Raw genomic sequence first — 26,488 nt, 5'->3', positions numbered from 1 at the left:
TTTAAAAAAATGTTTGTTCATTTATTATGTATACAATATTCTGTGTGTGTGTGTGTGTGTGTGTGTGTGTGTGTGTGTGTGTGTGCAGGCCAGAAGAGGGCACCAGACCTCATTACAGATGGTTGTAAGCCACCATGTGGTTGCCGGGAATTGAACTCAGGACCTTTGGAAGAGCAGGCAATGCTCTTAACCACTGAGCCATCTCTCCAGCCCCCAAATTAAAAATTTATGGGTGTATTTCTTATGGCATATTAGATTGCTGGATGCCTACTAATGATAGTAACAAGTGGGGCCTAAATAAATGAATATGAAAAGGTAGGTCCAATGGCAGTCAAGTACTGAAACAGAGGCAGGGATTTTCAAAGAGATTATCACCATTAAAGAGAAGGTCATTGCTCTACAGTGGAAGCCTAGCAAGATGCCCTAAGTGTAAGACTCCTTTCTAGTAAGTCTGCAGTTGATGGAACTATTAGGCAAAGTGATTCCTGGTCCCAGGAAGCAGTTTCATACAAAACCTGCTACAAGCTGTGGTCCACACTTAGCAGGGTCCATCCCAATTTAGAAACCAAACTTGTGCTGGTTCTAGAAAAAAGAATAAAAATTTTAGGTCATGGATTCTTAGCTTCTGGTTTCAGTTCAGCCCTGTTGCGGGCATCTATGTTTGGCAGAGTCAGAGCCCCAGTGCAGAGATTATATAGTTCATTGCAGAAAGCTGAGAGAATGACGCCTGGGTTGCCTTTTCAGATGACAAAATGCTGAGATACCTAAGTAATGAGACATCTGCCATGCAGAGCTGCACATAGGATGTGGAATAACCAAAGAGAGAGATGTAGGAAAAGCTGCGGGGGAAATGTGGCATCAAAGGCTTTTGAAACTGAAGCCCCATGTATCTGAGACAGAGCTACCAGATTTGGTGTTTGCCCTGCTGGGGTTTCAGTCCTGCTATAGTCCAGTCTTCCTCATTGGTCCCCATTTCTCATTTGGAATGGAAAAGGGTATTCTGTGCCAGTGTGTGTTGGGAAGATGTAACTTGTTTTTCTGATTTCACAAAATGTCACAGTCAAGTAATTGCCTTTAGTGTCAGAAGAGACTTTGGACATTTGAACAGTGTAAGAACTGTTGAAAACTATGGACAATGATGTTAAACACATTTCATCATGGGTTGACTATAAGCCTGTAGTGACCTGGGTCAGAATCTAGTTAACTGAATGAAAAACCCATGAGATAGTATAATGTATTTGAGCACTGGTTTCTCCTTGGTGGCTTTCTTTGGGGTACTTGTGGAATCTTTAGTAGGAGGAGCCTTTCTGGATAAAATTCTTCACTGGGGATGGGATTTGAGTGTCTACATCCTTAATCAATTTCCTGTTCTTTGTGTCCTGCTGCCATGACTTCACCACCACTATAGACGGTATCACTAAAGCACATAAGATACAGTTGAAACACTTGCTTATTCAAAGCCATTTTGCAGACCTGATTTTTTTATTATTTTTCTTTTTGTTTTGAGGACAAACTTTCACTGTGTAGCCCTGGCTGTCCCGAAAACCAGACTGACTGGCCTCACCTCAGAGATCCCAATGATTCTGGATCATACATGCTGGGATTAAAGGTGGGCCATTATGCCTGTGTTTTTTGTTGTTGTTGTTGTTTGTTGTTTTGTTTTGTTTTTGATTTGTTTTGTTTTTATATTAGTGACCGATGAGTCTGGAAGATAGGTTTTTAGACATGTCAAGCATATACTGTTGTGCTGAGTTTCACCCACATCTTGAATTTTGAAATTTGGCAGAGGGTTTCATTCTCTTTCCCAGGATGTTGTGAATACTGCCGTAGTCTGCTGAGTCACTGGATTGCTAGTGTGTCACATTCTTTCTACCTATTGTGTTTGTTTTGAATTTTTTTGAACAAATATGAGGTTTTTGCATGTATGCATGGGTATGCACCACATGTGTAACTGGCCCTCAGAGTAATCAGAAGGTGGCCTCAGAATGCCTGAACATGGAGTAACGGATTGCTGTGAGCCCCTGGGTAAATACTGTAAGTTGAGCTCACCTATCTGCAAGACCAGCAAGACTCTTAACTGCTGAGCCCATTCTCCTGTCTTGTGTTGTTTATGATCAACATTTACATTGCTGATGTTTTCATTTGTAACTGTTTAAACCATTCACTCCCTTTTAGTAATATTATTGATACACTTTAAACTGGGACACTTCAATTTTCTGGAACTGGAATAAATGCGTAAGTCTTCGTAGGAACTTTAGTACATATCTCTGGGTTCTTTCTACCATTTTTTAAATTGATTTTTATGGGGGAGACAGGGTCTTACTAGTATGTAACTCTGTCTGTCCTGGAACTCACTGCATAGGCCAAGCTGGCATCCAACTCAATTAAATTCACCTGCCTCTGCCTCCTGAAAGCTAAGATAAAAATCTTGAGCAACAGCATCCAGCTTGGCTATCTTTTTTCTAGTTAGTAAGTTTTCATACAATTTCTCTGAAATGTACTCAGCACCTTTGCTCTGATTGCTGTCTCTCTACTTATGTCTATTAATTCACATTTCTTTCCCAAGGCTCTTCTAGTCAAAGTGAAGAAACGGCAGGTGTGAACCTCAATATTCGGTTTCTTTCTAAAATGACTTAGTGATTACATTAGAAATTCTGTATCATGGAATAAGTGTGGGGAGCACCAGAATTATATATTATCAAGGAAGTGTACATGTACAATATTGTCACTGTCATGCTTTCTGTTACACACATGCATGGGATATTTCAGGGTGCAGTGACCTATGATGATGTGCATGTTAACTTCACTGGGGAAGAATGGGCTTTGCTGGATCCTTTACAGAAGAATCTCTACAAAGATGTGATGCTGGAAACATACAGGAACCTCACTGCTATAGGTAAGACTGTGAATTTTCCTTCATGTTTTAAAATAAGGGGACAACTCTTTCTTGGTTATTGGTAATCTTCTGTAATTTTGGTTGAGAAAGAGGAAGAATGAGGTGAATACATCAGGCATGGTTCTAAGGTTCACTGAAGATAGCAACTTAAATATTACACAGTTTCTAATAATTTATCATACATTTTCTGATACTATATTTTAGGCTACAGTTGGGAAGACCGTATTATTGAAGAACATTGTCAAAGTTCTAGAAGACATAAAAGGTAATTCTCATGTGAAAGGTAATGCAAATGTGCCTTTGGAGAAAATTTAATGTGTCCTGGAAGTTTTAAAGAAAAGCAACAGTATAAATAAGCACAGCTTAAGTTGTATTGATGGCTATTAAATTGCCCCCCCCCCAAAAAAATTCCATATACCTCAATGTCACATAGCCAAAATGTGTTTGCAAGGCAATTATCTAAGAAAGAAGACAAAGAAACAATGCCTTAAATGATATCACCATTTGAATCATAGCCCCGTGAGAGCCATATTGTAGAACTGCCAATCCATTTAGTTTTATGCCACTCAGATATTACAAAATGTAAGAATGTTGGATAGATGATAAGTGTTTATTCAAAGCCTGCTAATAAGCAAAGGGTACACAGTAAAGCTAGTGTTACTCATATACTTCTTATAACTGTTCAGTTTAGTGAGAGGGGTATATCAAGAAGGTTGTTGTGGAGAAATTTTAATTCCTATACCACATGTCTATGAAGAATCAAAAGTTAAATTTTGTGAATGCAATGTGGAAACCCTTTATTTGTTATTCTTAGTTTACTAAGTATTTCATATGTCACTCTGGATACAAGCCATGTAAATATAGGAATATGGAAAGAATCAATTTACCTCTCTCTCTCAAACAATTAGAAGATATGTAGTAATCATCACTTTGAATAGACTTGTAGAATGTGATACAAGTTTACAATTAATTGGTTTTCCAACTTTATTGGGAATACATCAATAAATTCATACCAGAAGAAAGCCCTATGAATATTGGAATATATAAATACTTTTGTTTGTCCTCATTCACTTTGCAAATCCTATAGTGGAGATAGTCCTATCTCCACCAAGCCATATCACTCCTGTCTTTACTTCCCTAGTGCTGGGATTAAAGGCTTGGGATCCCAAGTGCTGGGATCACCTTTGTGTGAGCTCTGTTTCTCTTTTAGACAAATTCAATCTCATGTAGCCCAGGGTGGCCTTATACTAACAGAGACCCCTCTGCCTCTGTCTCCCAAGTCCTGGGATTAAAGGTGTGTGCCACCACTCTCTGACCTCTAGTGGCTTACCTCTGATCTTTAGGCAAGCATTATTTATATAACCATAAGCAAAATATCACTACATATTATGACTCACACTATTGGAATACTTGTGAGTGTAAAAGTGTGGTAAAGTTCTAAATTCCTCCAGTTCTAGTTAAATATGTGAAAAACCTCATTTAGAAAAAAAAGATGCTGTAAGAGATGCTACATTTACCCTTTTTGGTCTAAAATAAGAAAAGAAATATAAGAAAAACTGTATTTAATAAACACATAACTATATAATATATACAGACAATAAATACATCAACAATGTCTAATCCATTTGCAATTGAAAAATTTAGAGAAAATACTACATATCTATCCTATCTTCTTGAGTCCAAAGTGTTGTACATAATTCACTTTGTATTCTAACTTGCATTACCATGCAAAACTATTTTTGGATATCTCTTGCACTTGTTTAGTGAATTTCTTTTCTGAGTCAGGCAAACAAGAAAAACTATAACTGTAACTATCTAGTATTTAATTCCCTCAGAGACCCAGAAGAAAATATTAACTGAGTAAACAGGAAGTGTGATCAAGTGACTTCCAAAAATATCTGAGAAATGACAAAAGCAATTGGCTGCCTGGACAGTCACCCAAGGTTCCTCAGCAATGCTGGGGCATCCATCTTTGGCCCACAGGCCTAGAATATTCAACAAACTCTTCTATGAAGCAGAATTTTTTGAAGGACTATCTCTCCTTGACGTGGCAAAGTTTTGTAGTCATTCTCTTTTATATTCGGCTTGTCCAATTAGGACAGCATATCATCAATAATCAAGGCAAAAGCACTTTTTAACCCACTGGCTTTTGCCACAAAGAAAGTAAATTCTATGTAGAGTTTCTTTGATGCCCATTATCTTCTCTGAAGTAGATTGATACTACAAGGAGCAGACATGGCTCATTGTCATAAAAAAAAGAGCCTATGTTATTAAAGCATCTTAAATGCCATATTCTGTAGATCTCTGAAGTACTTGAAGATGACCTGTCATTTAAAATATATCTGCTTGACCTTGAAAACATAACTCAAGTTCAATTGGAATAGGCGACTAATTGCTAACTTGCATTTCCTTATTATCTTAAATAGTTGGTAATAATTTCAGGAACTAGAAATTTGCATTACATTGTTAAATGAGCTGTATAGGTACAATACCTTGAACAAGAGTAGAAATGCATGTACAGTATGTTCTAACACAATTAGTCTCAAATTTGTATCAATAAACAAAATTTTTATATAATATTCAAAAGTCCAAACCAATGTGAAATAATTAAATCTGACAGTTGCTTTTTAAAAGTAGATTCAATATTCTACATTTCTATCTTATCTATACTTTTCCCTTTCTTATTTTCAAAATAGATTCAATAATCTAACCTTTTATCCTATTATATCTTCATCCCCCTTTTTTTCTTTTCAAAACAAGAATCCTGAATCTAATCTCCTTTGTTTAGTTTTTCTCCTGACCATTACCAATAAGAACTTATAATCAATTCTTTTAAACAATGACAAATAACCATAACCCATAGTATAATTTAAAACCACCAACCCCACCTCTTGGGAATGTGGACATGTTCTTAATTTACTTACTGCTGTCTGGGGGCAAGAGCATCTTTAGGAGATCCTGAAAAGAAAAATTTGTGTTAATTGTCAAGTCCTGGGAGAGGTAGCTGTATCATTTGTTGTCTAGTCTCTGTGTAATGGGAAAGTGTAGGGCTTGTCTCAAATCCTGGCTAGAGTAGTCTATGAGGTTGGTTCATCTCAACTTGAAATTGCTCTGAGTCATTTGTAGTGCAAAGCCAATCTTTAGATGGTGTTTTTCAGCTTGGTGGTGTTATCATAGTCCTTATGGAATCATCCTTGTGGAGCCCCCTCCTCCTTTTGGAGACTTCAAAGGTCACTGTTAGGTATGGTTGTGGATCACTGTAGAAAACTGATAGATTGAAACCTAAAATCATGTGCAGGAAGGTAGATGAAGGCTTTGTCTAGAATTAGTTAGTACTCTATATTAATATCATGACAAAACTTTCAAATACATATATATTAATCTTATAAATTTTGAGATAATATTTATGCCATAAGAAAAGCTGCTAATGAGTTAATATAAAACCAAAGGATTCTGAGATTAGTGGAAATAAGATAGTCCTTAATTTTTTTTTCTTCTGTTCCTTATCAGGTAGCTCTTCTGACATGAGACAGAGATTTTTGGATATTACTTTAACATGCATGCTTGGGTTTAGAGAAGGAGAGAGCCACACCCCAACTTCAAAGCCAATTTTAATCTTTAATTGGACTGGGGGTACAAAAAGACTGTTTGCATTATATATCAGTAGAGAACAGCAGAAACAAACATTTTGGAAGATTTATGAAAATTCTATCTGGTTGGAAATATGATATACCAATAAGCCAACTTACTCTTTTTCTTGGGAATTTTTTTCTGGATAATTTCCTGTTTCTTCAGATGTCTCATTTGTCCAGTGTTCTTCGGATTCTTTAAATGTCTTATATACTCTTGAAAAAACAGAAACAAAACCCTTTCCCAACATTATTTTTTTTAACTATGGAAAAATTTTATATCCAAGTTCTTCAAAGATTATTATAAATACAAATTTTTCTTTTAAAAGTTTCCCCAATTAAATCAAAGGCACATCACTCCAATAAAATACTTGTGACATTAATTCTTTTAGGTTATAATATTTTTACATTTTATAACCAATTACAATGTTTTGAATATAGTTCACATTTTAAACATTTTTAAAAGACATAAGCACTTTTTAAGAGCTATACGCACAATCATAAATTGTGAACTAAATAAAGATCCAATCAACCTCACCCAGAATGGAGAGCCTAATATTACATCAATCTTTTCAGTTGGTGAAGGAATCTGCCAAGATTACTGTCAAAGTAAGACCTTATCTCATTAAGAAATGAAAATGTTCTCCTTTAAAAAAATTCTGCTATGCCGGGCAGTGGTGGCGCATGTCTTTAATCCCAGCACTTGGGAGGCAGAGGCAGGTGGATCTCTGTGAGTTCGAGACCAGGCTGGTCTACAAGAGCTAGTTCCAGGACAGGCCCCAAAACCACAGAGAAACCCTGTCTCGAAAAAGCAAAAAAAAAAAAAAAAAAAAAAAAAAAAATTTCTGCTATCGATTATTCCCCCAGTTTTATACTTTGTCTTCATTTAGTAATTATAAATTCTTAAGAACAAATTTTATTAGAGTATAAAATAAAAGTAGGAAGATTACAAATACTCAGTTTTTGAAAATAAAGCATTTCCCTCCAAAAATGCAAATTACCCACTAAGTAAAACATGCCTATTTCCCAGGCAGAACAACCGAAGAGATGCAGCTTAGTAAATTTGGTGGTGAGGTTTAAAAAAAAAATGATTTCTGTAGACTTTAGATCCATGTAACAGAGAAAGTGATTTCTTGGGACCTGGTTGCAGTCCAGTGAACTTCTTCCTGGAGGTCTTCACAGTAAAGCACAGGATCTGGGTGCCCAGAAGGGATTGCTTCCAACTGGAACACCAAGCTGCAGGACATCCTTGCAGGCATTCTGCATGTAGTACTGATGAAGCTCTGTGGCTGCCTGTGAGAGACCTGATCCTTTCGGTGCCAGCCTCCAGCTTGAGCTCCTCCACCATGCACTGCAGGGCACTTTCACTGGCCCTGGAAGACATGGCAGCTACGAACCCTAATTTTTGGAACATTTCCTTTTGGCAAGTTATATCTGATCAAATGAAAAGCATTTGTTAGTTTTATAGGTTAGTTAAGATTAAATGGACATGCTACTTGATGAACTATCATTTCTTCTAATTAAGAAATATCTCTTGTTCAATAGATCTTTATCAATTTTCATGGTATCCATAGCTCAGAAAGAAAAGCAAAAACCCCTTCCCCAGCATAAAACATATCCTGGTTTTCATTCTGAGGTCAACATGGCTTTAAAGTATACCAACTGATTAAATTCCATAGCCTTTTCTACTATCCAGTGTCTCTCCACAGCTGTTGTGCCTTTCTCATTAGCATTTAGAAAATTCAAAGTTAATAAAGAATTATGCAATCTATTTCTGGGGGTTTTATCATCCCTTTCTGTTTATTCCACATATCCTTTAGAATTTGATTTGATTGCTCTTTAACTTCCTGCCCTGTAGGGTTGTGTGGTATGCCTGTAATATGCTTTATATTATAATAAGCAAAAAAAAACTGTTTCATTTTCTTAGAGACATGTACTGGAGCATTGTCTATTTTTACTTGTCCAGGTATACACATAATGGTCATAACTTCTAGCAAATGTGTGATTACCAAATGAGCCTTTTCCAAACTTAAAGCAGTTGCCCATTGAAAACATGAATAGGTATCAATGGTGCAGTGTGCTACATATTTTAGTTCTTCCAAATTCTACAAAATAAAACACATCTATCTGCCATATTTATCTCTTTTAGTACCCTTTGGGTTACTTCCTATAGGTAGTAGAGTTTGGTTATACAAAGAGCAAGTAAGACATTTCCTTATAATTTCCTTGGCATGTTGCCCAATTTTTTTAAAGGTTTTTTTTTTTTAAACCTTGCTATTGACATAATTTTTAGTTTTTGGTTTTTGGTTTTTCGAGATGGTATTTCTCTGTATCTTTGGAGCCTGTCCTAGAACTCACTCTATAGACCAGGTTGGTATTGAACTCAGAGAGTTCTCTGCCTCCCAAGTGCTGGAATTAAAGGCCTGTGCTACTACCATCCAACTGACATGATGCTTTTTATGAAGTTCTGAGGCCTCCAGCACATTTCCATTTCCAATCAATAATTGATCAGTTTCTGCATTACCTTGTGCTAGAGGACTTGACAGACCAGTATAGGATCAGATATGTGTTATATATATGGGATGACTCTTATTCCTAATTATTTCTTGTAACTGAATAAATAATAAAGTCGATTCTGTATCATCTTGTATAGATTCAGCAGTTTCTATATGCAAAACAACTTTTCCCGCATATTGTGAACCAGTAACTGTGTTGAAAGATTCCTTAAAATACATTGGTGACATGAGAATCGCATATAGCTCTTACTTTTGGACAGAATCATAAGGGCTTAGATCCACTTTGCTTAATTTTTCTAATGTATAACCTGCCTTTCCTGAATGATTTGCATCAGTATAGAATGTAGGGGCTCCAGATATTGGTGCTTCCTGTACAGTGTGAGGAAGGATTCAGCTAGTTCTTTTAATATCTTGGATTCCCTTGCTTTTGCTTTATTTGTTGTAAATCTTTACCAAAAAATTATTACAAGCTCTTTGCCAGGGTTCACTTTCTGCCTAAAATTTGTCAATTTTATCTTCAGTGAATGGTACAACAATTTCTGCTGGGTCACTTCCTGCTTATTGACAGTAATATCAATTTTTCATTTAGAATTTATTCAGAGACATTTTACACATAAATTTTAATTTTTACTTGGTTTATATGGTAAAAAGGTCCATTCTAAGATAATATTTCCATCTGCATTAAAAATTCCTATAGGGGAATGCTTGGAGAGTAATATGGCCAGAATTCAGTTGAGTTTTGGATCCACATGATTGACATGTGCCTTCTGTAATTTTTCTTTCATCAAAGCCAATTCTGTCTCAGTTTCAGTTGGGACTATTTAAGTTCTTGTCACAATCTAAGGTTTTGACTAATTACTTAGTTCCTCAGGGTCTATCCTATTGGGCCATAAATATGAAATGTCTCCTAGTAATCTTTGTAATCTTTGAATGTCATTGGGAGTCTAAAATTGATCTCTCCTAATTTGCACCTTTTGGGGGTCTAATGTTTTTGTAAACCTTTTTTTTTTTTTTTTTTTTTTTTTTTTTTTGGTTTTTTGAGACAGAGTCTCTCTAGTTTTGGAGCCTGTCCTGGAACTCGCTCTTGTAGACCAAACTGACCTCAAACTCACAGAGATTTACCTATCTCTGCCTCCCAAATGCTGGGATTAAAGACATGCGCCACCACAGCCCAGTGCAAACGTATTTTTATAGCTTAAATAATTAATAGAATCTCCTCTTTGTGTTTTTTTCAGGAACAATTTGTAATTCACAACAAGGCAAGATTTTCTTTTCCTCTTCAAACATTCTTTGAACCAGATAGCAAAATGTCCATGTAATAATAAACTTCAGATTCAGGAAATTGCTTACGTATCATTTCCAATGACTGCCATACAAAATATTTTACATTTGCTGGGAGAGAATCTTCCACTGATATATCTTAGCAGGCTGAGAATTTTTATAATAAGCAGACACTGTGTAGGCAAATTTTTCTGTCTTTTTCTTATAAAGGTATAGTGAAGAAACAGTGTTTGAAATCAGTAACTATAAGAGGCCATCCTTTAGGCAATAGGGAAGACAAAGGAATGCCAGACTGTAGAGAATCCATTGGATGAATCACCTATTAACAGCTCTTAGATCTGTTACCATTCTTCATTTTCCAGATTTATATTTTTAACAACAAATACAGGAGAATTTCAAGGGCTTGATCCTTCAATATGCTGAGCATTTAATTGCTCCTTTACCAGCCCTTCTAATTCCTGCAGCTTCTCTATTATTGAATGCCATTGCACAGCCCATACAGGTTTGTCTCCCAAATATTTTTTTTTAAATTTTTTTTTATTGAGAAAAGGAGGAAAAAAAACATAAACAAAAAACAAGTTTCCACCTCCTCCCAGCCTCCCATTTCCCTCCCCCTCCTCCCACCCTTCTCCCCCTCCTCCAACCCTTCTTCCCCTCCCCCCACTCCTCTCCCCCTCCCTCTCCAGACCACAGAGTAGTCCGGGTTCCCTGCCCTGTGGTAAGTCCTAGGTCCTCCCCCCTCCGTCCATATCTAGGAAGGTGAACATCCAAACTGGCTAGGCTCCCACAAAGCCAGCACATTCAGTAGGATCAAAACCCCATGCCATTGTCCTTGGCGTCTCATCAGCCCTCATTGTTCGCCATGTTCAGAGAGTCCGGTTTTATCCCATGCTTTTTCGGTCACAGTCCAGCTGGCCTTGGTGAGCTCCCAATAGATCAGCTCCACTATCTCAGTGGGTGGGTGCACCCCTCGTGGTCCCGAATTCTTTGCTCATGTTCTCCCTCCTTCTGCTCCTCATTGGGACCTTGGGAGCTCAGTCCAGTGCTCCAGTGTGGGTCTCTGTCTCTATCTCTATCCATCACCAGATGAAGGTTCTATGATGATATGCAAGATATTCGTCAGTATTGCTCTAGGATAGGGTCATTTCAGGTTCCCTATCCTCAGCTACCCAAGGAACTAACTGGGAACCTCATCTTGGGCACTTGGGAGGCCCTCTAGGGTCAAGTCTCTTGCCCACCCTAAGTGGCTCCCTTAACTAAGAATTGTGGTTCCGTGCTCCCCTATCCACCCTTCCTTTATCCCAATTCTCCTGTTTCCCCAAGTCCCCCCTCATTCCCTTCTACCTTTTCTCTCCCCATCTCCCCTTACCCCCATCCCACCCCACCCCCAAGATCCCAATTTTCTCCCTGGCTATTTGGTCTACTTCCCTTAGCCAAGAGGATAACTATATGTTTTTCCTTGGGTTCACCTTCTTACTTAGCTTCTTTAGGCTCACCTATTGTAGACTCCGTGACCCTTATTTATGGCTAGAAACCAATTATGAGTGAGTACATCCCATGTTCATCTTTTTGGGTCTGGGACACCTCACTCAGGATAGTGTTCTCTATTTCCATCCATTTGCATGCAAAATTCGAGAAGTCATTGTTTTTTACTGCAGCACAGTACTCTACTGTGTATATATTCCATACTTTCTTCATCCATTCTTCCATTGAAGGGCTTCTAGGTTGTTTCCAGGTTCTGGATATTACAAATAATACTGCTATGAACATAGTTGAACAAATGCTTTTGTCATATGATAGAGCATCTCTTGGGTATATTCCCAGGAGTGGTATTGCTGGGTCCAGGGGTAGGTTGATCCCGAATTTCCTGAGAAACCGAAACACTGACTTCCACAGTGGTTGCACAAGATTGCATTCCCACCAGCAATGGATGAGGGTACCCGTTCCTCCACAGCCTCTCCAGCAAAGGTTATCCTTGGTGTTTTTGACTTTAGCCATTCTGACAGGTGTAAGATGATATCTCAAAGTTGTTTTGATTTGCATTTCCCTGATTGCTAAGGAAGTTGAGCACGACCTTAAGTGTCTTTTGGCCATTTGAACTTCTTCTGTTGAGAATTCTCTGTTCAGTTCAGTGCCCCATTTTTTAATTGGGTTAATTAGCATTTTAAAGTCTAGTTTCTTGAGTTCTCTATATATTTTGGAGATCAGACCTTTGTCTGTTGCAGGGTTGGTGAAGATCTTCTCCCAGTCAGTAGGTTGCCTTTGTGTCTTAGTGACAGTGTCCTTTGCTTTACAGAAGCTTCTCAGTTTAAGTAGGTCCCATTTATTCAATGTTGCCCTTAATGTCTGTGCTTCTGGGGTTATACATAGGAAGCGATCTCCTGTGCCCATCTGTTGTAGGGTATTTCCCACTTTCTCTTCTATCAGGTTCAGTGTGTTCAGCCTGATATTGAGGTCTTTAATCCATTTGGACTTGAGATTTGTGCACGGTGATAGATATGGGTCTATTTTCATTCTTCTACAGGTTGACATCCAGTTGTGCCAGCACCATTTGTTGAAGATGCTTTCTTTCTTCCATTGTATACTTTTAGCTCCTTTATCGAAAATGAAGTGTTCATAGGTTTGTGGGATAAAATCCGGGTCTTCTATACGATTCCATTGGTCGACTTCTCTGTTTTTATGCCAGTACCACACTGTTTTCATTACTGTAGCTCTGTAATAGAGTTTGAAGTCAGGGATGGTAATGCCTCCAGAAGATCCTTTATTGTATAGGATTGTTTTGGCTATCCTGGGTTTTTTGTTTTTCCATATAAAGTTGATTATTGTCCTCTCCAGATCTGTGAAGAATTTTGATGGGATCTTGATGGGGATTGCACTGGATCTATAAATTGCCCTTTGTAGAACTGCCATTTTTACTATGTTGATCCTCCCAATCCAAGAGCAAGGGAGGTCCATCCATTTTTTGGTATCCTCTTCAATTTCTTTCTTCAATGCCTTAAAGTTCTTGTCAAATAGATCTTTCACTTCCTTGGTTAGATTTACCCCAAGATATTTTATGCTGTTTGTGGCTATCGTGAAACGTAAAGCTTCTCTGATTTCCCTCTCTGCTTCCATATCCTTTCTGTATAAGAGGGCGACTGATTTTTTGGAGTTGATCTTGTATCCTGCCACATTACTAAAGCTGTTTATCAGCTGTAAAAGTTCTTTGGTGGAGTTTTGGGGGTCGCTTATGTACACTATCATATCATCTGCAAATAACGAAAGTTTAACTTCTTCCTTTCCAATTCGAATCCCCTTGATCCCATTATGTTGTCTTATTGCTATTGCTAGAACTTCAAGCACTATATTGAAGAGGTATGGCGAGAGTGGACAGCCTTGTCGTATTCCTGAGTTAAGCACGATGGCTTTGAGTTTCTCTCCGTTTAATTTGATGTTAGCTGTCGGCTTGCTGTATATAGCTTTTATTATATTTAGGTATGACCCTTGTATCCCTAATCTCTCCAAGACTTAACATAAATGGATGTTGAATTTTGTCAAATGCTTTTTCAGCATCTAATGAAATGATCATATGGTTTTTTTCTTTCAGTTTATTTATATGCTGGGTTACATTGATAGATTTTTGTATGTTGAACCAGGCCTGCATCTCAGGAATGAAGCCTACTTGATCATAATGGATAATTTTTCGGATGTGTTCTTGGATTTGGTTTGCCAGTATTTTGTTGAGGATTTTTGCGTCGATATTCATGAGTGAGATTGGCCTGTAGTTCTCTTTCCTGGTTGAGTCTTTGAGTGGTTTTGGTATCAGAGTAACTGTGGCTTCATAAAAGGAATTTGGTAATGATCCTTCTGTTTCTATATTGTGGAATACATTAAGGAGTATAGGTATTAGGTCTTCTTGGAAGTTCTGGTAGAATTTTGCAATGAAACCATCTGGTCCTGGGCTTTTTTTGGTAGTGAGGTTTTTGATAACAGCTTCTAATTCTTCGCGACTGACAGGTCTGTTTAGATTGTTCACCTGGTCCTGGTTTAATTTTGGTAAATGGTATTTATCTAAAAAAGTGTCCATTTCTTTTACATTTTCCAGTTTTGTGGCATACAGGCTTTTGTAGTAAGATCTAATGACTCTCTGAATTTCCTCTGTGTCTGTGGTTATGTCCCCCTTTTCATTTTTGATCTTATTAATTTGCGTGTTCTCTCTCTGTCATTTGATTAGTTTGGATAGGGGTTTATCAATCTTGTTGATTTTCTCCAGCAACCAGCTTTTTGTTTCATTGATTCTTTGGATTGTTTTCTGTGTTTCTATTTTGTTGATTTCAGCCCTCAGTTTGATTATTTCCAGTCTTCTACTCCTCCTAGGTGAGTCTGCTTCTTTTTTTTCTAGAGCTTTCAAGTGGGCTGTTAAGTCTCCAATATGTGCTTTCTCTGTTTTCTTTAGGTGGGCACTTAGTGCTATGAACTTTCCTCTCAGGACTGCTTTCATAGTGTCCCATACTTTCGAGTATGTTGTTTCTTTATTTTCATTGAATTCCAGGAAGACTTTAATTTCTTTCTTAATTTCTTCCTTAGTCCAGGTATGGTTCAGTAGTTGACTGTTCAGTTTCCATGAGTTTGTAGGCTTTCTGGGGGTAGCATTGTTGTTGAATTCTAACTTTAATCCATGGTGATCTGATAAGACACAGGTGGTTACTAATATTTTTTTGTAACTGTGTAAGTTAGCTTTGTTACCGAGTATGTGGTCAATTTTCGAGAAGGTTCCATGAGCTGCAGAGAAGAAGGTATATTCTTTCCTCTTTGGGTGGAATAATCTATCGATGTCTGTTAAGTCCATTTGCCTCATTACCTCCATTAATTCTCTAATTTCTCTGTTAGGTTTCTGTCTGATTGACCTGTCCATTGGTGAGAGAGGAGTGTTGAAGTCTCCTACTATTAGTGTGTGCGGTTTGATGGCTGCCTTGAGTTTTAGTAATGTTTCTTTTACGTACGTGGGTGCTTTTATATTAGGGGCATATATATTCAGGATTGAGACTTCTTCCTGATGAATTGTTCCTGTTATGAGTATAAAATGTCCCTCTCCATCTCTTCTGATTGATTTAAGTTTGAAGTCAACTTTGTTAGAAATTAGTATGGCCACACCTGCTTGTTTCTTAGGTCCGTTTGCTTGATAAGCCTTTTCCCAGCCCTTTACTCTGAGTAGGTGCCTGTCTTTGTGGTTGAGGTGTGTTTCTTGTAGACAGCAGAATGTTGGATCCTGTTTTCTTATCCAATCTCTTAGCCTGTGCCTTTTTATAGGTGAGTTGAGCCCATTGATATTAAGTGATATTAATGACCAGTGGTTGTTAACTCCGGTCACTTTTATAGTAGTAGGGTTTGTGTGTTTTCCTTCTTTGATTTGCGCTGGTAACGGGTCTCTAGATGTTTGACTTATTGTGGCCATTGTTGGACTCCTTGGTTAGTGATTTTCCTTTTATTATTTTCTGTAGGCTGGATTTGTGGCTACGTATTGTTTAAATTTGTTTTTATCCTGGAAAATTTTGTTTTCTACTTTTATAGTGAATGAAAGTTTGGCTGGATATAGTAGTCTGGGCTTGCATCCATGGTCTCTTAGTTTTTGGAGTACATCTATCCAGGACCTTCTGGCTTTCATGGTTTCCATCGAGAAGTCAGGTGTAAGTCTGATAGGTTTACCTTTATAAGTAACTTGGCCTTTTTCCTTTGCGGCTCTTAATATTCTTTCTTTATTCTGTATATTTTGTGTTTTGATTATTATATGGCGAGGGGATGTTTTTTTTTTGATCCAGCCTATTTGGTGTTCTGTATGCTTCTTGAACCTTCATAGGTACATCTTTCTTCAGGTTGGGAAAGTTTTTTTCTATAATTTTATTAAGTATATTTTCTGGACCGTTGAGCTGCATTTCTTCTCCTTCTTCTACTCCAATTATTCTTAGGTTTGGTCTTTTTATTGTGTCCCATATTTCCTGAATGTTTTGTGATGAGAGTTTGTTGGACTTGCTGTTTTCTTTGATCAGAGCGTTTATTTTCTCTATGTTATCCTCAGAATCTGAGATTCTTTCTTCTATCTTTTGTATTCTGCTGGTTATGCTTGATTCTGTAGTCTCTATTCGTTTACCTAGATTTTCCATGTCTAGCCGGCCCTCTGTTTGTGTTTTCTTCTTTGCCTCCATTTCAGTTTTCAAGTCGTGAACTGTTTCCATTATCTGCTTGATTGTTTTTCCTTGGTTTCCTAGGGTATCATTCACTGATTTACTCAATTCCTCCAACTTTCTGTTATACTTCTCATCCATTTCTATAAAGGCGTTTTTTATATGCTGTTTAAGGGTGTCAATCACTTTCATGAAGTCAGTTTTTTCTACTTCTTCTTGATTTAGGTGTTCATGTCCTTCTGTTGTGAGGTCACTGGCCTCTGGTGGTTTCGTGTTGTTTCTCGGATTGTTGGGAGAATTCCTGCATTGGCGTCTGCCCATCTCTTCCTCCCAATACTCCCCTATGGATCTTCTTTTACAGGATCAGTTCTTCTTGCCCCCGATGTACCTTCCCAGTGATGTCACTCCCCAGAGATGTTTCTCCACAATGATGTTTCACTTGGTGCCCAGATCGAAACTCTGTGCTGCTTGGTTAGCTCGCGAACAAAGGGCCCACCCTGCTTGCTGCAGGCAGGCTATGGGGACAAAGGAGCTACCGCCCCCCCCCCTTTGCCCTCCCGGTTCGGGTTCGGTCCCAGCACCCGAGCAGGCTGAGCAGGGAAGCGCTATGCCGCCAAAGAAGGGAGGGAGGGAGGGAGACAGGGGGTGGGGGGATCTGGATGTAAGCTGGATGGGATAGGAAGAGCTCTGCCAAATATTTTAAAGGTAGAGCTGTTAATACCTTTGAATGATCAGCAGCTGTTGTGCCCTCTTCTTGTACAACCTGAATGGTCAGTGACAATTCTTTATAATATCTTGTAATATTTTCACCAGAAACATACATTAATTTATGGTTTGTTTCTAAGATTGGAGGAATGTTGATCTGAATATCATTGTTATAACAAATCATATCCCCACAAATTCATTGCTTTGTTAGTCACATATGATTTTAATATCCCTCTCTGTCCTTCTGATCCTATACATTTGTCCCATCTCATGCTCTGCTTTATCTGAGAAAAATTCTGTTTCCTAAAAACTGAACATACATCCTGAAGAGGCGAATTTGGTTGCCAAGATTCTGGTGCACTTATTGTTACATCGGCACCTGTGTCTACCAAATCTTCAATGATGACGTCATTTATTTGTATTTTTTAAAGATTTATTTATTTATTATGTAGACAGTGTTCTGACTGCAGGCCAGAAGAGGGCACCAGATCTCATTACAGATGGCTGTGAGCCACCATGTGGTTGCTGGGAATTGAACTCAGGACCTCTGGAAAAGCAGCCAGTGCTCTTAACCACTGAGCCATATCTCCAGCCCCTATTTATTTGTATTTTTAACTTTAGTCTTTGTTCATTTATTGAAGTTTGACAAAATACCCACTTTATGTTTTTTCTGAACTTTTGTTCTCTTTTCTATAGCTGTTTTATCATCCAGAACAGTATGACTTCTTATAATATGCATTAGGTTCTTCAGTTACTCTGAGGAGGAGTTTCCTTTACAATAACAGGAAACAACTGTACCAAATTTGGTTTAGGGGCGTGCAAAAGGCCTCTCAAGGAGTTTCCCAATGGCAAAGGGCTATCTTGATTGTCCTTCAGTAATCAACATTCATTGCTCCAGTACTTACCTATGCTATATTTTCTGCATAACCCAAAAGGTAGGGGCATTCTGTTTGAATTATGCTTAGAAAAAAAATTTTCTAGGAATGCCCTGTTTATAGTTCCCTTTAAGGTAATATGTTTTCCATAATTAAAACACTTGACATTTCCATTTTTCCTCAAACTTCTGGAAATCACCTCTCCTATCCAAGCATCATCATGGTCATGCGATTGCATCTTGGATCCATTCCTCCAAGGACTCTGGTCTTGCCTTTAAAGGCCTAATTATCATTTTACATTGAGGATTAATATTTTCAAAATCCAGAGATTCAATTATTTTTGTCTGTCTTTTAAATTTGATGTTATTCTATTTACTGCTGATGCCCATCTTTGTAAGAAATCAAAGATGTCATAGTGAAGGTTCCTTTCGGGCCTGTATGACATCAGTAAGTGAGGCAATCTTCTTTCCTACATTTTCTATTACCTCCCAAGCATTGAAAGCTGCTGCATTGCATAAAGCCAGGATGTGGCCATCATATGGGGATTGCCTTTCTATATTCACATAATCTCCTTCTCCAAGAAATTAATCTTGAGAGATTTCCATACCTGTAGTTCTACACTGTTATTCAATCATCTTAGCCTCTTCTTTCAACCAGGTCTTCCATGGTAATTGTGGACCAGCCTCCAAGACTACTTTAACCAAGTCTTTCCAGTCTTTAGGGATAGTTCTATTATAAGATGACCATGAGTTTAACACCTGCTTCACATACGGTGAAAGCATGCCACATGAGACTATCATTTCCTTGAAGCTCCTTAAATCTAGCACTGGCAAAGGAGTCCATTCAGTTCTTACAGAGCCTCTATCATTTGGCAGTTTCTGTAAGGTTACTGATTATATTAAGGTTGGTTGTTTATAATACTGATTATATTAAGGTAGTCTGTTCCTCTCTAACTTTATAATGTAACACTAAAATTGGTTCTCCATTAAATTCCTCTGTCTGGATTTGAATATCTCTATGATCTGTTTTATTAAGTTTTTCTAAGGCCTGTATCTCAGTGTTCATATCAAACAACATTTTAAGAGATAAACCATGAGTTATCAAAATTACAATAAGGATTATCAAAATGATAATTAAAAGTATGTTAATCCCAGCTAAGTTAATTATCCCTTCATTTAATTTTTCCACTTTAAATCACGCTTTATATAATTATACAGAGACCTGACTTTCTCCATAACTGTTTTCCATTTTTTAACGTGGGAAAAAATTCTCTTTAAAGTAATTCCTCCCTTTAATAATTTCCTATTTTTCTTCCCAAATGTGCCAACAATGATGATGACAATGTGAGGTTTACTGCTGTTATGTAGAACAGTAAAAGTCTGACCAGATTTCAAGACAGCTGCCTAGTTTGGAAGCAGCCCAAGAAGGGGATTCAGGGAAAGCCCACCAAGAAAGAAGAAAGTAAAACCTAGCCAGTAGGGAAGTGATTTCATCCACGTGTAGCTCCAGCCAAAGCCAGTGGCTGCAGAGCCACAGACAAATGTCTTTTTCATAAATCTGTACCCCAAACTTTGATCACAAGATGTAGCACAAATATTAGTTGGTCTTAATAATAAAAGCCCAGAGTCAGAAACTAGGATGAATGCTGAAGATCAGAGAAGCAGAGAGGTCAGCCACTAGAGAGTTCTCTTACCTATACCAGTGCTCAGACTGAACAGGTAATCCTATCCTCAGACTACATCTCCAGACTCCATCTGTCTCCACCAAACCTCAGACTGTACTGTTTCCACCAAACCTCAGATTGCACTGAGTTCCCGTCTCCTGCCTTATAGTCCTCTTTCCATCAAGACAGATCATTCCTCTCTTTACTTCCCTAGGGCTGGGATTAAAGGTATGGGATTCCAAGTGCTGGGATCACCTTTGTGTGAGCTTTGTTTCTCTTTTAAACAAATTCAATCTCACATAGCCCAGGGTGGCCTTGAACTAATAGAGATCCCTCTGCCTCTGTCTCCCAAGTCCTGGGATTAAAGGTGTGTGCCACCAATGCCTGGCCTCGATTGCATAACTCTGCACTCTGATCTTTAGGCAAGCTTTATTTGTTAAAACAAAAACAAAATATCACTACATAGTATGACTCACAATATAGGAATACTTGTGGGTGTAAAAGTGTGGTAAAGTTTTGAATTCCTCTAGTTCTCATTAAATATGTGAAAAATCTCATTTAGGAAAAAATAATGCTATAAATGTGGGCCATATAATAAAGGTTGTTACCATCACAGACATCTTCAAATATATAAAACAACCCTTAATGAAGGGGAACACCATAACTATAAACCTTAAGTTCTAATTCCTTTATACAATTAGATCAAATTGTAAAATTCATACAGTTATAATGGTTCATCAATGTAATAAATATGGTAAAGTTTTTTTTCATTTGCCAATTATCTTTGCAGGTATGAAAGTAACCATATTGGAGAGAAAACATTTGAATATCCTCATTGTAGCAAAGACTTTGCATATCACAAGCATCTTCAAAGGCAAGAAAGAATTCATGCCAAAGAGAAATCCTATGAAAGTATCCAGTATGGTAAAACCTTTGTACATCACAGTAGTCTCCGAAGAACACATCCTGGAGAGAAACCCTATGGATGTAATCAATGTAATAAATCTTTTGCACATCAAAGTAGTCTCCGAGTACATAAAAGAATACATACTGGAGAGAAACCTTATGTATGTAATCAATGTGGTAAAGCCTTTGCACGTCACTATCTTCAAAAACATAAAAGAACACATACTGGAGAGAAACCCTACAAATGTTATCAATGTGGCAAAGATTTTGCAGATCACACTCACCTTCAAGTACATAAAAGAATACATACTGGAGAGAGACCCTATAAATGTGATCAATGTGGGAAAGCCTTTTCACAAAACAGTAGTCTCCGAATGCATAAAAGAACACATACTGGAGAGAGACCCTATGAATGTGATCAGTGTGGGAAAGCCTTTTCACAAAACAGTAGTCTCCAAATTCATAAAAGAACACATACTGGAGAGAAACCGTATGAATGCAATCAATGTGGTGAAGCCTTTGCATGTTACAGTCGTCTCCGAATGCATAAAGGAACACATACTGGAGAGAAACCCTATGAATGTAATCAATGTGGTAAAGTTTTTGCACATCATAGTAGTCTTCGCGTACATAAAGGAACACATACTGGAGAGAAACCCTATGGATGTAATGAATGTGGTAAAGCCTTTTCATGTCACAGTAGTCTCCGAATACATAAAAGAATACATACTGGAGAGAAACCCTATGAATGTAATGAATGTGGTAAAGCCTTTGTATGTCACAGTAGTCTCCGAATACATAAAAGAACACATACCGGAGAAAAACCCTACAAATGTAGTCAATGTGGTAAAGACTTTGCACGTCAAAGTCATCTTCAACTACATAAGAGAACACATACTGGAGAGAAACCCTACAAATGTCCTAAATGTGGTAAAGCCTTTGCATGTAGCAGTAATCTTCGAATTCATGAGAAAAGAAAATCATACTGCGGAAAAACCCCATAAATATAGTCATTGTTAGAAACTTTGCACTTCAGGGTAGTCTTTTGACATGAGTAAAACTTTTAGTGTGTAGTTGGTCTGTTCAAGCTTTTGTATATCACAGCAATCTTTGAGGACCTGAAAAATACTAGTACAGAAGGGAATCTGACTATAAGGGATTTGGTAAGATCTTTAGCCAACACACTTATATTCAGTTAAACAAGATTATTCTGGAGAAGAGATCTTAAAGATCTGACAGATGTCAACAATCTGTTCAAGCATTAGGATGACCCTATGAATTTATATGAAGAGGTAACCCATTTAGGTTTCACACTTCTCTTCCATTACATGAACTAATTCATCCAGGTATAAAACTATGGATGTGTATTAGTGCTTTTTCTGTTGCTTTGATAAGCATGTCTAAGTCAGCTTACAGAAGAGTTTAATTTGGCCCTTGGTTGCAAAATCACTATGACAATGGCATGACAGAATTTGTCAGGTGTGGTAGGCACAGCAGAAAGCTAAGAACTCATCCTCAACCTGCACCGTGAAATACAGAGTGGGATCTGAAAATAGCGTGCAGACATAAACTCTAAGGCCCATCCACCCTCGGTGACATTTCTTCTGACAGGACAGCATTTTCTAAATCTTCCCAAGTGACACCACCAACTGAGGATTAATTTCTCTGACTTCAAGTCGGCATGCTTGCTTTCTGTTACATGAACCAATTCATGATGAAGGTAAACTCCGTAAGCAGACCTTCAGATGCCTCAGCACCTGTGTTACAGTAATGAATGCTCTGGGAAAAACATTCATGAGTGAAAATTTTATTAATGATTTGTTTTCATTTTCATGTTGTGATATCAGTGTGTCTCTGTGTGGGTACATGCATGTTTGTGCTCATTCCCAAGTGTAACATGAGGGCCAGGCCTGCTTGTTTGGACCCTGTAGTCTTGTAGCAGGAGGAATTTCAGGATGTTGTCAAAAACCTGACCTTGTCCCTGGGAATGAGCCTGTCTTAACTCTGTGGCCGTGTCTCCTACCCTGTAAATGTTTTTAAAACTTTATATGTTAATGTTAGATAATAGGAAAGATTCATACAAGGTAAAACCTATTCATGTAAATGATTTCACAAAGATTTTAAAAATCAAAGTTGTCTTCACTTTCAAGGAAAAAAAATGTTGTTTCATCTCTTTTTCATCATATCCTGAAATATGTAAATTATTTTTCATGTTCATGCAAGTATAGTGGTGAAGATAACAATTGTGGTTGTGCTTTGTGTTTTGAAACATTTGAAGTAGGTATGGCATTTACAGTACATGTGGCAAATCCATTTAGTGAAGTTTATTTTGTGGTTCTGCTATTCCTTGTGTGGCTATTGTTTTTCTTTTGCACTTTCACTTGGTTGGTATAAATTTTTTTGTTGCAATATATAGAATGTGATGCCCATCTTCTAAGTGATCCATTGTTTATTTAAACATCAGGCAGTGTGTGATCACACTTTTCAAGTAAGGGCGTCTGTGAAAGGGTGTTGGGATTTTGTTTCTGGTTTTGTTTTTCACGTACTCACAAATTCCCTTGAGATGTTGTTTTTTGTTACCTAGCCTGGTGTTGGGGTCTAGCCTCGAAGGGGTTCACACATTCCAGGGTAGGAGCAGGAGGATTAGAATTATCAAACAAAAGAAACAGAGATATGAGAGAAACAAAATACAGAAGAACTGGGAGGGAAATTCAGTAAATACTGAAATCACCTGTGTTTATTTCCTACATATATATCCTACTCCAAAAGGGGAGTGGGGAGGCAACAGACTTCATTAGCATGATAGAAGGAATAAACATAGCATCTTCAGTCAAGCACCCTGTTGTTTAGACAGGACACATAACAATCCATCCTTAGATCAAATACCTGCAGGCAGCCACTCCCTGGAACTTCCTGCCAATCTCCTTAAAAAAACAGGAATAGACTTGTATTTTCTGATCTTTGGTCAAGGTACAGCAGATCCACCTTTATACTCAAAATACTAATTCATCACATCCTAGGTCAAGATCTCTTGTTTGTAGCCACACCTGTTGTCAACACTTTGAGAGAGCAAGAATAAGCTCAAACTCTCTAACATTTAGTCTAGGTGAAATGGACTCACATCTGTGGGCCCTTGTAGCCTGACTTAGATATCTGCAAGTAGTCAGGGATACATTTCAACTCTTGATCCATGTGTCAGTACCTTGAATACAAGTCCAAGACAGAAGATGTATCCCTAATGTGTGCTGATTTCTCTACACATTTTAACAATGTTAGTGTTAAAATGCTTAATAGAAAAGAACATAAAAAACAATAAATACCTCATGCATATATCCGAAGCAGCATTTTCTTCTCTCTGGTTGAGATATGATAAAGTAAGATAATCAGCACATATATGTCACACAACATAGCTATATTTGATATGGATATGGTTATATTATTTGATGTTCCATGTGTCTTCATGCCCCAATTAGTTATCTATTTGGTACTTCATCTTGAAGTACTGTCTTCTATGGAATTTATCTAAATATGCCAGATAACACAATAGCAATGGAATTTACTTAAAAAAAAAGCCTGGCATATGTGTTTGTATATGTGTGTGTATGTGCATATGTTAATGCTTGTGTGTGTGTAAAAACCAATGTAATTATTAGTTTTTAGGTCAAGACAGATATGTAGAGACTAAAGACAATTTTGTGGGGTCTACTTTTTACCATCTTTATATGTATATCAAGGACAGGTTCAAGCCTTGCACACCATAGATATTTCCCAGTGAGCTCCCTCACTGATTCTCAAAAAAGATTAGTTGAAACATTACATCAATAAAATATTGTCATTTCAGATTGTAAACATTGCCATCTAAGGATGGATAAAAACAGGAGAGTTGAATAATAAATTATATTTGCAAATGAAAGTGATATATTGCTGTCTTTCTTTTTTCTTTGTTCTTTCTCTCTCTTTTGATTCTGTTAGTTTACTCTGAGGATTAAACAATTGTTCATAACGTTTCATCAGAACCACAAATGAATGCCAGAAATCTCAATGGGTAAAATTGATTGCTACTAAGTCTGGTGACCTCAGTTAAATCGCTGTGAGACCCGTATTACTCCTACAAGTTTTTCTCTTATATCTACACTTGGACTGTGCACACTCCAATGCCAGCACATACATAAGTAATTTTTAAATCCAAACAAGGGCTAATGAGGTTCCTTTTAGCCAAACCTGACTCCCTAGATTTCATCTCTAGACCTCACAGAGGAGACGTGGATAACTCACGTAGGGGAAGTGGATAACTGACACCTGTAAATTACCTCTCACTGTTACAGTATGCACATCATGGAGTGGGTATATACACACACAGTTCAAGCATTTTTAAGTGACTGAAATTTAAAAAAGCAATTAAAATAACCCAATTATTGGGAATGTATGAAATCATTTTCAAGTTTCAATTTATTATTATTATAGAATTTCAAGGAGTATTACTGTCCATCAAAACAATAATGGTTCCTTTGTAAATCTCATTTTATTATTCTTTCATTATTCAAAGATAAGTCATTTTTAAAAATTTCAGCTGGTCTTAGTGGTGCAAGCCTGTAATCTCAGTACTTAGAAGATGGTGGAAGGCCATTCTCTCTGAGTTAGAGGCCACCTTGGTCAACATAAATGAGTGGCATAACATGTCTTGAACAGAAAACATAGTCAAGAAAAGAGAACATGGGCTGAAGAAATAGCTCTGCAGTTAATAGTATTAAAGACTCTCTCAGAGCATGCAGGGTACATTTCGTTATACATATGGTGGTTCAAACTATCTATAAATCCACTTCCAAGAAATCTGACACTCTCTTTTTGCTTCCCTCACTACCAGGCATGAACTGGGTACAGAGATACAGGTGAAACATCCATACACATTAAATAATAACTTAAAATAATTAAAGAGAACTGCAGAATAAAACTTTTTCTAGCCAGGCATGGTGGTGTATGCCTTAAATTATAGCACAAAGGATTCAAAGGCTAAAGATCACTATCAGTTTGAGGAAAATTGGTACTACATCAACACACAGACACATGAAAAGAAGAAAAAAATTGAATAACAGAGGAAGAGGAGCCTTGGGGAAATGGTAACATATCTCCTAAAGTCTTGTCAATTGTAAACCACTCATCCCCATATAATCCATCATTTTCAAAAACAAAATTATCCAACAAATTAGCACATGTTATTAATTCCAGGACCTGGGAGACAGAGTTAGGCTAATCATGATGAGCTCCAGGCCAGACTGGTCTAAACAGTCTGTAAGACCCATTGTGAAAAACAAACGCTGGAAAGGAAATATATTTATTGTGTGTTAAACAGTGTTCTGTTGTGGTGCAGAGGCACAATAACCACAGAAACTTACAAATGAAAGCATTTAACTGGGGCTTTCTTACAGTTTGAAGTTTAGTCCATTATCTTTGTCTTAGTGTTCCTATTGCTGTGACGAAAACACCACGACCAAAAAACAAATTGGGAAGGAAAGGGTTTATTTGGCTTACACTTCCAGATTATAGGCCATCATTGGAAGAAATCAGGACAGGAAATCAAGTAGGTCTGGACCCTGGAGGCAGGAGCTGTTACAGAGGCTCTGGAAGAGTGCGGCTCCCTGGCTTTCTTCACATTGCTTGCTCAGACCACCCACAATATGCTGGGTCCTCCCCAAATGATCACAAATTGAGAAAATGCCTTACAAGTGGATTTAATGGAGGCATTTTTTTTTAAAAAACTGAAGCTTCTTTCTCTCTGATGAATCTAGCTTGTGTCAAGTCCCAGCCCATACAAACATCATGGCAGTGATCCTGGCAGCTTGAAGGCAGACATGGTGC

The 26,488-nt window shown here is 37.6% G+C and overlaps 1 protein-coding gene and 1 pseudogene across 3 annotated transcripts in view; one reads left to right on the top strand and one right to left on the bottom strand.

The window, feature by feature from the left end:
• The window catches only part of LOC121463016 (zinc finger protein 431-like), a 30,649-nt gene extending 6,111 nt beyond the window's left edge, over positions 1–24,538 (top strand). For 2 of the 3 annotated variants that reach the window (XM_041675043.1, XM_041675044.1), the window contains exons 2-5: positions 1,508–1,609; positions 2,770–2,896; positions 3,101–3,161; positions 20,517–24,538. In XM_041675043.1, the coding sequence (XP_041530977.1) occupies positions 1,508–1,609; positions 2,770–2,896; positions 3,101–3,161; positions 20,517–21,636 (1,410 nt within the window). In that variant the 3' untranslated portion in view covers positions 21,637–24,538. The remainder of the gene's footprint in view (positions 1–1,507; positions 1,610–2,769; positions 2,897–3,100; positions 3,162–20,516) is intronic. The other variant, XM_041675045.1, reaches the window with a different exon arrangement.
• Positions 7,702–7,909, bottom strand: LOC121463021 (annotated as a pseudogene).
• Positions 24,539–26,488: the final 1,950 nt, after the last annotated feature.

Source organism: Microtus oregoni, unplaced genomic scaffold, assembly GCF_018167655.1.
Source record: "Microtus oregoni isolate MIOR12 unplaced genomic scaffold, Mior012 000025F_ref0000491, whole genome shotgun sequence".
NCBI lineage: Eukaryota > Metazoa > Chordata > Mammalia > Rodentia > Cricetidae > Microtus > Microtus oregoni.
This window is presented reverse-complemented; position numbering and strand designations above follow the sequence as displayed.